General features: G+C 48.1%; 1 protein-coding gene across 1 annotated transcript in view; it reads right to left on the bottom strand.

Moving 5' to 3' along the window:
• Window positions 1–13,599, bottom strand: part of MLC1 (megalencephalic leukoencephalopathy with subcortical cysts 1) — a 43,243-nt gene that overhangs the window by 6,034 nt on the left and 23,610 nt on the right. The window contains exons 8-10 of the mRNA XM_006876416.1: window positions 11,395–11,511; window positions 981–1,037; window positions 382–504 (exon numbers count right to left, since the gene is read on the bottom strand). Coding sequence (XP_006876478.1) covers window positions 382–504; window positions 981–1,037; window positions 11,395–11,511 — 297 coding nt within the window. The remainder of the gene's footprint in view (window positions 1–381; window positions 505–980; window positions 1,038–11,394; window positions 11,512–13,599) is intronic.

The following is a 13,599-nucleotide window of genomic DNA, read 5'->3' as shown; positions in this document are numbered from 1 at the left end:
ACAACTTCATGCTACACGTAGATCAAAGACCTTTTTGCACAAAGCCAGGTGCCGACGTGACCCCAGCCTCTTCCATGATACATCCTGAACGTCTGGGAGACCCTCACTCAGATGTGCACCAGCAGCACAATAATGCTTTATTTACAGGGGAAAAAAACTTTTAAAATGATGCCATGGAGTCAGTTCTGAATCACAGTGCCCCCTGTGTGCCACCAGGTTTTCTACGGCTGATTTTTTCACAAGTAGAACACTACGGCTTCCTACCTGGGTGACTCTGGGTGGTCTTGAACGTCCAGCCTTTTTGGTGAGCACCAGTATGCACCAACAGGCACTCCAGATTTATTTCCAGAGATTTTAAAAATAAATGGACATCGTACGTACTTTTATGGCTGGTGGGTAATCCTTAAAAATCTCCACCAGTCTCATGATGCTGAACGACAGGTAGCCCGACGCGGTGAAGAGCAGTGGGGATGTGATGCTGGTTATTGCGAGCAGCACCTCCACCTAGTGGACACAGACAGAACTGCAGTAGAGCAAGGGCCAGGGGCCATCCAGTCACCCCACTGGGAGTTCAGGGGTCGCTGGAGGCTGCAGGTGTGTGTCAGTGGGTTCCTGCGATTGATGTACACTTCCTTCCTCCGATTATAGATCGAGGCCCCGGTCAGTCGCAGAAGCTGAGACCACAGAGCTCTGCCGACACCGGCCAAGTGTCCAGGCACTGGTGGTCTGAGTACCCAACTGGACCACATGCATCACAGTCACCGTCCAGCAGTGGCTAACCTTTAAAGGCTTGGACTTTCATGGGCTCTCCTCCCTCATGTGCTCACTCACGGGGCTCTCGGTTCTGCATGCTCTCGCCAGCAAGGCAGGCAGGACTGGGGCAGATCTCCCAAATTCCCCTCTGAGATTCCCTCACCCCACCTGGCTGTGGAAGCCCTGGCCTGTGCTGGCCTCCCCTGCCCAACCCAAAGCATGCTCACCAGGCACTTGCTGGGACACTCAGCTGTCACATGACTGACAATAGCACTTGGGAAACACTGAAAGGAAAGAAAGGGTCAGAGGTGACATTCCAGAAGGCAAACCCCCTGGAAAGAAGTTCAGCATCACACATGAAGACAAGGCCCCTCCACCCTCATCTCCACTTCCAGGATCCCCAACTTGTCCCCATCGCCAGTGGGGTAGCTTCCACACTCCTCTCTGGGGGCGGTGAAGATAATGACCTTCTCCGTATAGCTTATGAACAAGATCCATTCCTACACATGTCTTTATGTCAACTGTATAGGTGAGCCTGAATAGGTGTGCACGATGCTTATGTAGCCTTACTTTAGTCCACCAGGGGTCCTAGTGGTGCTGTAGGACAAGCACTGGACTGCTAACCACAGGTCAGTAGTTAAAGATGAGGTTTTCTGCTCTGGTAATGATTTATGAGCTCGGAAGCCTGACTTATGGTTGCTAAGACTCGGAATCAGCAAGATGGCAGTGAGTGGATTTGGTTAAATGCAAGAAGGAGCCCTGCCCTGGTGACTCACTGTATTAGTGTGTAGGGCTGCAAACTGCAAAGTCAGCAGTTCAAAACCATCAGTCATTTCTTGGAAGAGAGATGAAGCTGTCTGCTCCCGTAAAGATATGCAGCCTCGGAAACCCTATAGAATCGATTCATTGGCAGAGGTTTGGGTTTGGGTTGGGTTTCAGTGTAAGAGAAGGCTTAGACTGTTCAGTGATTAAAACCCAGCGTATTCAGCAAGTTGAGGTGATTGTGATGAAGAATTTGTAGCCAGAAGGGATTGGTTCCATCATTCCAAAGTGAGGAAAGGGCAAATATGAGTTCTCTGTAAGTTGTTGTTGGTGGTCGGTACTGTGAAGTAGGTTCTGACTCCTAACGGAACGAAACACTGCGCGGTCCTGCACTGTCCTCACGATTGCTGTTACGCCTCAGCCCATTGCTGCTACCACTGGGCTAATCTATCTTGTTGGAGGTCTCCCTCTTTTTCTCTGGCCCTCCACTTTACCAAGCATGAGGGACTGGTCTCTCCTGATAATATGTTTGAAGTATGAGAGACAAAGTCTGGCCATCCTGGCTTCTAAGAAGCGTTCTGGCTATAAGTTGGACGTTCTTAACTCAGGGACTTCGGGTACTTAGGGTATGACTATGGTATGGTCTGAGAAGCATGTTCTCATTCCACAGCTGTACACGGTGGACAGCAAGATGGAGACATGGTGAACGTGAGAGTGAGCGAGTTGGATAGCTGAAGCACCTCGAGCGATGACCAGCAGGGCAGCTGCAACTTCTCACCATGGTAGCCATGACGTAAGGGCACGTTTGCTCATACCTTCTTGTGCCAGCATACCTTTGTCTCACAGTGCTGCTGTAACAGACATGCCACAAGACGTGGTTTTAAAGGACCCACACTTATCTTCCCACAGTTTGGAAGGCTGGGAGCCGGAATTCAGGGCTCTCAGGGGACATCCCTCTTTATCTAGTCCAGGTTCTAGTAGCTGCCAGCAATCCGTGAGGTTCCTGGACTTGTAGATACGTCTGTCTCCTGGTCTGTCCCCACATGTGTGTCTCTCTGTGTCAACTCAGAAGGGGTTAGGTGTATGACCCACAGTGCAGTGGTCTGACCTCATCAACATAACAAATGGACTGACTCATGTCCCCAGAATATGTGTCGACTTGGCTGAGTCATGATGCTCACTGGTTTGGCAGTTATGGAAAGATGAGATTTGGCAGTTTTGGAATGATGTAATCATTGCCATGATGTGATCCAATGTGATCGTCGCTGATCTGATATAAGGGGTTTAGGGTGGAATACAACACCCTTAATTTCATCACAGCCCTAAACTGATGTAAGGGGTGTTTTCCCTGGGGTGTGGCCTGCAACATCTTTAATCATACAAGAGGTAAGGAGAGAGAAGCAGTCACCGACAGACAGGAAAGACCTGGGCAGAGCATGTCTGCTACAGCCTCCTAGACTCAGGGGAAGATTGATGTCAAGACACATGGAGATCTCTAAGGCATGACATGGCCACAGACGTTGAGTGGCGACAAGGCCCTTCCCCCAGAGCTGACAACGAGAGCTGGTGCCTTACACTTGGATTTCTAACCTTGTCAGGAAGGACAGGTCTCTGGAAAAGGATGTCATGTTTAGTGAGGTGGAGGATCAGAGAAAAAGAGGAAGACCCTCAGCGAGATGGATTGGCCAAGTGGCAGCATCAATGGGCTCAAGCGTCCAACAGTAGTGAGGTTGGCCCAGGACCAGGCAGTGTTTCGTTCTGCTGTGCATAGGGTCTCTATGAGTCGGTACCGACTCGATGGCACCTAACAACAACAACAACTGGTGAGAAGATACATTTGTGTTGCAAAAGCTTCCACTTGCAGCATTTCTGTTACCGCAGCACTGGACGACGACAGCTCGATTTCCAAACAGGGTCCTACTCTCAGGTATAGAGGTTCATACTTCAATGGATCCCTAATGAAGAGTGTGAGAGTTCCTGTGGGGTACATATGAGGAGCTGAACCACTGGGAACAGGCCATGAGCTGGACCCGACTCCTAACAAGGCAGTAGAGCCATTCCAAGCTGCTCCCTAGGGCTCCACAGGCACACTGCCTCATCCTCCTTCTGTACGGCTGACACCTGGATTAGCGCTTGAGCTGCAGCCATGGCACCACCGGCGGTCTTTTCTGTTTTCCTGTTGTTGTTGTTGTTGTTGTTGTTAAGTGTTGTGGAGTCAGCTCCGACTCGTAGCAACACTGTCACTATATAGGGTTTCCGAGGCACAGCTGGTGGACTTGAACTGACGACCTTGTGGTTCGCAGTCCAGTGGTAATCCTACATGCTGTTGTTGTTACTGTTAGGTGCCAACGAGTCAGTATAGACTCATAGCGACTTTATGCACAACATCACAATTGTTACTGCACTTGAGCCCATTGCTGCTGCCAATGTGCCAATCCATCTTGTTGGGAGCCTTCCTCTTTTTCTTTACCAAGCATGATCTCTTCTCCGGGGACTAGTACCTCCTGATAATATGGCCCAAGTATCAAAGACAAAGTCGAGGCATCCTGCCTTCTAAGAAACATTCTGGCTCTTATTCTTCCAACATAGATTTATTTGTTCTTTTGGCAATCTGTTGTTGTTGTTAGGTGCCATCAAGTCGGTACCGACTCATAGGGACATTATGCACAGCAGAACGAAACACTGCCTGATCCTGGGCCAACCTCACTACTATTGCCACACTTGAGTCCATCGATGCTGCCACCTGGCCAATCCCTCTCATTGGGGGTCTTCCTCTTTTTCTCTGACCCTGCACCTTACCAAACATGATGTCCTTCTCCAGCGACTGGTCCCTCCTGACAATATATCTGAAGTATGAGAGACGAAGTTTGGCCATCTTTGCCTCCAAGGAACACTCTGGCTTCACTTCTTCCAAAACGGAGCAAGGTTGTATCACCTGTATATTGTAGATTGTTAATGAGTCTTCCTCCAATCCTGATGCCACATTCGTCTTCATATAAGCCAGCTTCTTGAATTATTTGCTGAACCACAAGGTCGGCAGTTCAAACTCACTGGCTGCTCCTCAGAAACGCTATACAGGGTCGCTATGAGTTGGAACTGACTCGACGGTACTTAACAACAACTGATTTAATAACTTTGGGGAAAGAATACAATCCTGGTACACATCTTTCCTAATTTTAAACCATTCAATGTGTCCTTGTTCTATTGAACAACTGCCTCTTGATCTATGTACAGATTTTTCCTGAGCACAATTAATTCCGGAATACTCATACTCTGAAATGTTGTCCATAGCTTGTCATGATCCACACAATCGAAAGCCTTTGCGTGGACAATAAAGCACAGGTAAACATCTTTCTGCTATTCTCTGCTTTCAGCCAAGATCCATCTGATGTCAGCAATGATAGCCTTCATTCCACGTTCTTTTCTGAATCCAGCTTAAACCTCTGGCAGCTTCCTGTCAATGTACTTCTGTATCCATTTTTTAATTATCTTGAGCAAAATTTTACTTGCACATGATATTAATGATACTTCCACATTCTTCTGGAATGGGCACAAATATGGAGCTGTCTCCCAACTTTCATGGTATAGATGAGTGGGTGCCTTCAGAGCCTCATCAGTTTATTAAAAGATTTCTATTTATGTTCCGTCAATTCCTGGAGCCTTGTTCTTTGCCAGCGCTTTCAGTACTCCTAGGATTTTTTCCTTTAGTATCATTGGCTTGATCGTATTCTACCTTCTGAAATGGATGAACATCGACCATTTCTTTTTGGTACAGTGAATCTGTGTATTCCTTCCATCTACTTTGGGCACTTTCTTCAGCACTCAATATTTTGCCCATAGACTCCTTCAGTACTGCAAAGTGGAGGCTTGAGTTTTATCTTCATTTCTCTCAACTTGACAGATACTGAGTGTGTCCTTCTCTTTCAGTCTTTAACTCCAGATCTTTGCATATTTCATTATAACACTTGACTTTGTCTTCTAAAGCTGCCCTTTGAAATGTTCTATTCACCTCTTTTGCCACCTCATTTTTTCTATTTGCTTTAGCATCTCTACACTAGAGAGCAAGCTTCAAAATCTTTCCCGACACCCATTTTGGTCTTTTCCTTCTTTCTTGTCTTCTTAATGACCTTTAGCTTTCTTCTTGTATGATGTTCTTGATGTCATCCCACAACTCTCATGGGCTTCAGTCTTCAGGGTCTGATTCGTCAAATCTGTTCTTGAGATGATCTCTAAATTCAGGTGAGTATATTCAAGGTCATATTTTGGCTCTCATGGACTTGTTTCAATTTTCTTAATCTTCAAACTAAACTTGCATATAAGCAATTGATGGTCTGTTCCACAGACTGTCCCTGGCCTTGTTTTGGCTAATGATAGGGGGCTTTTCCACCCTTCTTTCTACAGACATAGTCAATTTGATATCTGTGTAGTCCGTCTGGTGAAGTCCATGTGTACAGTTGTCATTTATGTTGTTTTAAAAAGGTATTTGCCAGAGATCTGCAACTTAGACATTGGCTACCCAAAATGGGGGCGCTACAAAGGCAAGAAGTGACTGACTTACAAGCTTTCAAGAGGGAGACAAGTGGTTGTTGTTTTCTCCCAACTGGACTAACATAAAGGTACCACCTGAAGAGCTCTTGTTGTCAAAGAAAATACTGAGGTTGCTCAGAAGTTGGTCCTATCACTCACCATAAGAGATGTGATCTACACCTTGTGGCCCAGGATGAGAGCCCAGGCCAGGACTCTAACGCCTGCCAGGCAGGGCAAGCAAATTGCTCAATGGTGTCTGTTCACGTACCGATGCTTATTGGCATCTAAGGGCCAGGCCCACAGACCAGGGCAGGGACAGTGGTCACCGGCCTTCCAGCATGCTGTCTTCCCCATGTCCCCAGACCATAAGGGGCCATCACATAGCTCCCCAGGCAGGGCTAGTTTCTGAGCTCTGAGTCGCCAGAGTATTGGCTGGGGGCCTCTGTTTGTACAAGGAGGGGCTCTCCTCACTGAGCTGGCCCTCAGGAAAGCCCCTGATCCACAGACAGATGGTGGCCGTAGCCTGTTCCATCACTTTCTTGGACTAGTCCCACCAGGTGGACTGGTGCTTTTGCTCAGCAACAGTAACAAGAGAGCAGAGCAGACGATCTTGGGCCCATGGAACCATCTCATACACAGGCTGTGCCAACTTCTCCCTCCAGGCACCACTCCAGCAGGCATGTCTTGGGGATGATCTGGGGTGGGTATGTTCGCCGGTCAAACTTGAAAGCTATCTAATGACACCACCGTCATCTTCCCTTGTTCCCTGGAGCCCTGTAGGCTCCTGCTCCTATGTGCTCTCCTTATAGGAAATACCACTGCCAAAGGCCTCACAAATTTCCTGAGAAGAGTGGACAGCATGAAGCAACCTTCCCTGGAGTGATTCCAGCTATTCACACAGCATCTGGCACAAGCAGTACTTGGTGTTGGTATAGTGGGTATCATACTGTACTGCGTATCTGATGTACTTCTTCATGGCCTCCTCCAGCAGCCGAAGACCCTCCTTGAGGAAGATGGACAGTTCCACATGGCCGCTCTGGCCACCATCACTGAAGATGCTGCCATAGTTTGTCAAAAGTCCTCTGTGTCCAAGTACCCTTGGGTGTGGTCATGAGAGCAGCAATACCAGTCTTCTCCATGCACTGCACAAGGTGCAGGGTCTCCTCCAGCCCAGGATAAGGACCATCCAATCCTACAATGCTGTTGTTGTTATGTGCTGTCCAGTCGATTCTGACCCATAGCGACTCTGTATAGGGTTTCCAAGGAGCAGCTGGTGAGCTTGAACCATCAACCTTACAGTTCAAATGGTTTTGAAGTCTGGCGCATTAACCCACAGCACCACACCAGGAGTCCTACAAAGACCCTGACAAATTATCAATCCAAGTGGTCACCTCGCTAGCATCTTCTCCATCCACATCCTTACCAACATTTTATATTATCAGGTATGTTTCTTCTGCTCAGCTGAGAAAATTGTTCCTCATTAGATGGTATTCCCTGATTGCTGATTGTCTTCTTCTGTTCTTTTCCCACTTTTCTGGCTGGCTTGTCTTTGTCTTACTGACTTGATGCTTTTTACTTATTCTGATATTAATCCTTTGTCCGTTAGTTATATAGGTTGCAAAGATCTTCTCCCAGTTTGTCAGTTGGCTTAAATCTTGGTTTCTGATATCTTTTCAATAGTTTTCCATTCTTTATGTCACAAAATGTCAGTCTTCTCCGCTACATTTTGATCTTCTTAGTCTTGTCTAAGAAAGACATGAAGATAACTGCTTTTCTTTCTTAGTTAGGCTTTCAATCCATCAGGAATCCAGTTCTGTGTATGGTGTGAGGTAGGGATCCAATATGACTCTGTGCCGCTTGGAGAACTTCTGTGGCTCACAATGTCCTCCCTCACCCTCCTTCTTTCTGCCCCTCTCTCGCTCTCTCCCCCAGCCACCCCTCCCTCACTCAGGGACCATGACATCTGCCTCTTGTGTCTTCTGAGAACCAGCTGTTCTCCTGTATGGCCACAGTCCCGTGCATCTCACTTGAGAAACTTGACCTGAAGTCCATGGCATTGTCCAACATAGAGTCCATATTCAAAGTCCCCTGATGTCCCAACACACTCCTTTCATGGTTGTCCCATCAGGGAGCTCAAGACGCATCTCCTCATCATGTATGTCAGTCTTCTCAACTCAGAACAGCTCCTCCACCTTCCAGTGCCTCCGTGGTGTTCATCCCTTCAGAGAGCACAGCTAGATCGCTGTAGACCACCTCTCCGCATGTGTCAGTCTGCTGCCTTTTAGGGTCAGACACAGGGAAGTAACAGAAGGGACATGTGTTCTCCAGCATGGTGTACACATGCTAACTTGACTCCTGAGTGAGGTGGTGTCTGCAAGTCCCCCAACATTTAGGTCCCTTTTCTCCTCTTGGTGATATGATAGGGGGTTCACTCTGAGACATGTGAATGTTCTGACTTCAGTGCTTGCCCTTGGTGACCTATAGTAATGTAATGGGGGGGGGGTGGTCATTCTGAGACCCTGCGAATATTCTGACTGCAGTGCTCCCCCTTGGTGATCTATAGTAATGTAATGGGTGGGGTGTCATTCTGAGACATGTGAATGTTCTGACTTCAGTGGAACACTGATGTGCTATAGCAATGTAATGGGGGGGTCGTTATGAGACCCTGTGAATATTCTGACTTCATGGCTCACCCTTGCCTTGTACGTGTTCTGAATGGCCTTCTCCTATAAAGAGCCCCCACCTACACCCCCAACCTTTTCTTTCTGTTTTTTATTTCCTTACTTATTTTAAGGAGCATCACCTAATCCCACGTAACGTGGTCGGGGAAAGTGGCAGCAAGAAGAAATTGCTGAGTCCTGCGTCTGCGATCCTCCCACTCCCATGGGTCTTCTTCCCCTGGCCTCCAGGCTCCCAGCACCCCAAACCCCAAGCCTAGTGAGGTGAGGTAAGCCTATGACACAAACATCTGAAGCCCTAAAGTCACCCTCCACCTGCCCACAAAGGAAAAGAAGCCCCTGAACAAGGATATCACCCCAAGATGATGGACCCTCCAAGTGGGGCGGTGTCCCAAGGCCCTTGGACACATCAGCATTTGTTAGGAACTCTGATGGGGGTGAGCCAGGGAGGCAAAGCTTGGGCTCAGAAGGGTGGGCTCAGGAGGGGACTGTTGTTGTTCAGTGCCATTGAGTCTGTTCTAACTCACAGCAACCCTCTGTACAATAGAATGAAATACCGACCTGCCCAGTCCTGCAAAATCCCCACAATTGTCCCTGTGTTTGTGCCCATTGTGTGCATTGTATTGTACCCAAGAAGGCAGCGTGTGCAAAAGTCCTGAGGTAGAAGATGCTAGGGTAAATCGTTATTTAATGTAATGCTCATTGGACATGGCGGTGGACACAGCGCCACGTAATGTGGTACCTGATGTTTGAGAGTGGACGGTGGCATTGGGTGTGATGCATCATGGGTGGCAGTGCTGAGATGTGAGATGCCAAGAGCCTAAACCCAGCGAAGCCACGCCTCCTAGCAGGAGGAGGCAAGGCTGACAGTGAGGAAAGTTAGACTACATCATGTCAGTTAAGTAGATTTAGGATTATTTACATGATGATGAGAGCCTCCCACGTCTCAGGGCCATATTTAAAGCATTTACATGGTAGGTGTTGTGCTAAAGCATTCAATTTGAGTATTTAGTACTGTTTTAGTCATCCAGTGCCACCCTAACTAGAAGTACCACACTCTGGTGGCTTCAAAGAGCAGGAATGCATTGTCTCACCATTTGAGGGTCCAGGATTCTGAATTCAGGGTGTCAGCAGGGCTGGGCTCTCCTTCTGCCGACTCTAGGGGAAGAGCCTTTCTCTTTCCATTGCTGACAATCCTTGGTGTCCCTAGACTTGTGGCTTCCTCGGTATAGTGCAGTGAATTATTTGATCTGGCTTTTCTATAGGTTGCCCTAGGTAATCTATAGCAGTGTGGGGGGAAAAGGGGGAACACAGTCTTTGTAACTCCCACCAAATGACTGGTGGGAAACATGCAAATCAGGTGTGTGGAATTGAGGTGAAGGGATTGGTCAATTTTGACACTTCAGAAGCAGGACCAGGGGATCTCACTACCATTAAGAAAGAGTCAGAAATGGATCCTGAGATCCTTATGAGCTGAACCTCCTCAATCCAGGAGACTACACTATGACACCAGAGGTGAGGCAGAGAAGTGGTGGTGGCCGAGGTGGCACCTCCAAGAATACAAGACAGAGTGATGGGCGCTTCCTGATGCACAGAGCAAGCCAAGCTAGGTGCCTTCCAGCAGGCTCACTGTGGAGGGGGGTGTCTCCAGTCACTTAATCAGAGGAGCTAGGTTTCCTGGTCCATTGAGCTAGAGCAGAACCTTTAGGCTGAGGCTTATGATGGAGTGGAGTGGCATGACCTTGGAGCATTTATCAGCAGTGCGAAAAGAGCTTTGCGGGAATCGAGTAGACTGTGGGGCCACATGGTTGAGAGGCCAAGAACCCGAGAGAGATGTGCCTGTGAACACAACTGAGAAGAGGCAGTCCTCACCAGAAGAACTGAATCCTGAATTGTAACCTGTTAGCTTTCCTAGTAAACCCATAACCTGGGAGTATTGTCTGTGAGTTCTGTGTGCCCTTGTAACCAATTACTGAACCAAGCAGAGAAGTACGACTGCCAGGGAGATGCTTGGTGTCAGAATTGGCAAAAGAAGAAAGAAGATAAGAGATATGTCTCACCTCTGCCTTATAGGAATTATCTTGGGCTGATGTTGAGTTTAACACTCCTCCCGCCTTGTGAAGTCAGAGGAGGTCAGACCCGCCCCCACATCCTTTCTGCACTCAGCTTCAGTCTTCCTGTGGTGTCTTCCCTCTGTGTGAGTCTGTGTCTGGTCTGGTCTTTTGATAACACAGAAGTATTCAGTTTAGAACCCACCCTACTCCAATATGACCTCCCTAGGAGTCCTAGTGTGATGTTGTAGGATAAGCACTGGACTGAAGTCTATTTGAACCACAAGGTGGTAATTCAAACCCACCAGTCACTACTCAGAAACCCTATACAGGGTCGATAGGAGTCGAAACAGACTCAATGGCACTTACCAACAATATAACAGAAGACATAGAGGAGTCACCTTCTCAGGTACAAGGGCCAGGATGATTCCATGAGTCCCCAGAGCCTCCCCAGTGGGGGTGCCGGCAAGGACCCTCACCCTTGTGTGTGGCTGTTCCACCCACCGGGCATTCACCTCCTGCCCATGCCTCAGAAACTGTGTTCTAACCCTGACCTCGGTGACAGTGGTGAAGCCAGCAGGTGGATATGGTCACATCCATGACCACCAGCACCATGTACTCACAGCCACCAAGATCCAGAAGAAGGTCACCGAGAGGTGGGGGCCTGAGACCACGCCGTCCACATTCAGAGCGATGACCCCACCCAGGAAGGCTGAGATGCCGGCGATGACCTCTATGACCTGAAGAAAGGGGCACAGTGGTGGGTCACCACACTGTGGTTGGCCACTCTAGGTCCAATCAGTCCACACATCCCTTACAGGGCCCCAAGGCACCTACCCAGCCCCACATAAGGACCAGAGTCATGGCTCCCCCAGATTCACCCAGAATTCTCACAGGCAGAAGCTCGTCTGCTCCCCTCAGCCCAGACAGCCATGTGGCTGGGCAACTTTCTTTCTTGAGTTGCCCCCAGGCCCCTCAGACCCCCATGTTCTCAGGCCCTCAAGCCCCCCTCAAGGGTCTAGCTGCATTTGATGTGGGATGGGCTGCATCTGACCACACTACCCACCATGTTCCCCTGCATGCCTACTCTAACCCAAACATCCCGATTCTGTCTCATAAATCCAAACTCACTGCTATCGAGCGAATTCCAACTCACAAGGACCCTCAATAGAGCTTCCAAGACTGTAAATCTTTACAATAACACACACCCCTTTCTCCCGAGGAGAACTGCTGCTTTGTGTCTGCCACTTGTTTCTCTAGCACGTATTCTCTGTGCATGTCCTGCATCCAGGGGGCTCTGCTGGGGCCACGGGACTAACAGGACACCAGGCACCACCAGCTGGCGGAGGACAGAGCACAGGATGGAAAGATGTGCAGAGACACATGAGAGGCATGACCACTGAGGCCCAAGCAGCTGGGCAGCCTGGTGGAACCAAAGCTGAGCTCTGGGCCTGAAGAGGGAGCAAACTGCAGAGTTGGAGAGGGCTCGGGCAGGAGTGGGTGGTGTCAGGGAAGGAGAGGAGGTGCAGAGGGGTGGGGGTGTGAGAAGGGGAGGATGAAGAGGGTAAGCAGTGGAAGAGGGGAGGGAGGGGAGCAGGAGAAGGACTGGGAGGGTAGAGAGATGGGGAGGAAGGGGTGGAGGAGAGACAGCTTCAGGACTCGGGGTGCATGCATCCTTGGACTAGCGGGGAGTGGGGGACAAAGTACCCAAAACAGTGTAATGACACAGGATTCACTCCCAAGTCAGGTCAGCAAAGCAGACGGTTCCAGAAACAGAACAAAAACAAAATATGGAAGCCGTGCATCACAGAGGGCAGAGGGCTAGTACTCAGGGGAGCTGTTGGCCTGAAGTCCTCTGTGGGGCAAGAAGAAAAGCTGGGGGATAAAAGGATGCTGGGACTTGTAAAGAACACACACTGAGTGGCAGAAACTACCAGAAGGAAAGGGTAAGACGCAGGAAGAAATTAGAAGCAAAGTACCTGTAAAACCTGGGGGAGCGCATATTGACTAAGAAAGTCAACTCTGAGCTCCTCATCTGTAGAGAGAAGCAGCAGACTGTCAGTAAATGTTACAAGCAGATATTCTAGAAGTCTTTCCCTGCTCAGAAAAACAGAAGCACAAAGGACATGTATAAATACGTCAAGGGTGACCTCTCAAAGCAAACCCAAATGTGTCATTTCCAAAGTAAGAGGGCGAAAGAAGGAAGAAGGTGTAACTAACCCAAGGAACCAACTCAAGGAAGGCAGGAAACCAGGGTAGGGCTGGGGGTGGGTGTTATCATAAAAAAGAAAAGTAGAAATAGAAAGCAAACCAAAAATATTGCAAAAAATAAATATAAATGTTAGCAATCACTTGAAAACAAATGGACTAAATCCAAAAGTCTAAAGATAGAGATGAACAAATTTAAGACCAAACAAAATGCAGCTGTATGCTGTTTATAGAAAGCATACTAAAATATAAAGACAGAGAAAAGTTAAGAGGATGAATGATTTATCAGGGAGATGTTAACTGAAAGATCATTGCTGAGCATAAATTAAATCGGCCAATATTGATCTGATGGTGAAAAGCATTGCTAAAGATAAAGAGGGTTTCTATATAACTATGGCGAGGGAAATGAAATTTGTCACGAAGCACTTCTAAATGTGGCCATCACTAAAAATATGGACTCTGAAAAATCCACAGCAAAAAACTACATAATTACAAAGAGAAATTGATAATGCTACATAATCAGATTGGGAGATTTTTAACATGTTGTTGTTAGATGCTATCGAGTCGTTACCAACTTATAGTGACCTATGCACAACGGAACGAAACACTGCCCAGTTCTG

The sequence above is a fragment of the Chrysochloris asiatica genome, unplaced genomic scaffold, assembly GCF_000296735.1.
Source record: "Chrysochloris asiatica unplaced genomic scaffold, ChrAsi1.0 scaffold00378, whole genome shotgun sequence".
Lineage (NCBI taxonomy): Eukaryota > Metazoa > Chordata > Mammalia > Afrosoricida > Chrysochloridae > Chrysochloris > Chrysochloris asiatica.
The sequence above is the reverse complement of the archived record's forward strand: the minus strand, read 5'-3'. Positions and strand labels throughout refer to the sequence as shown.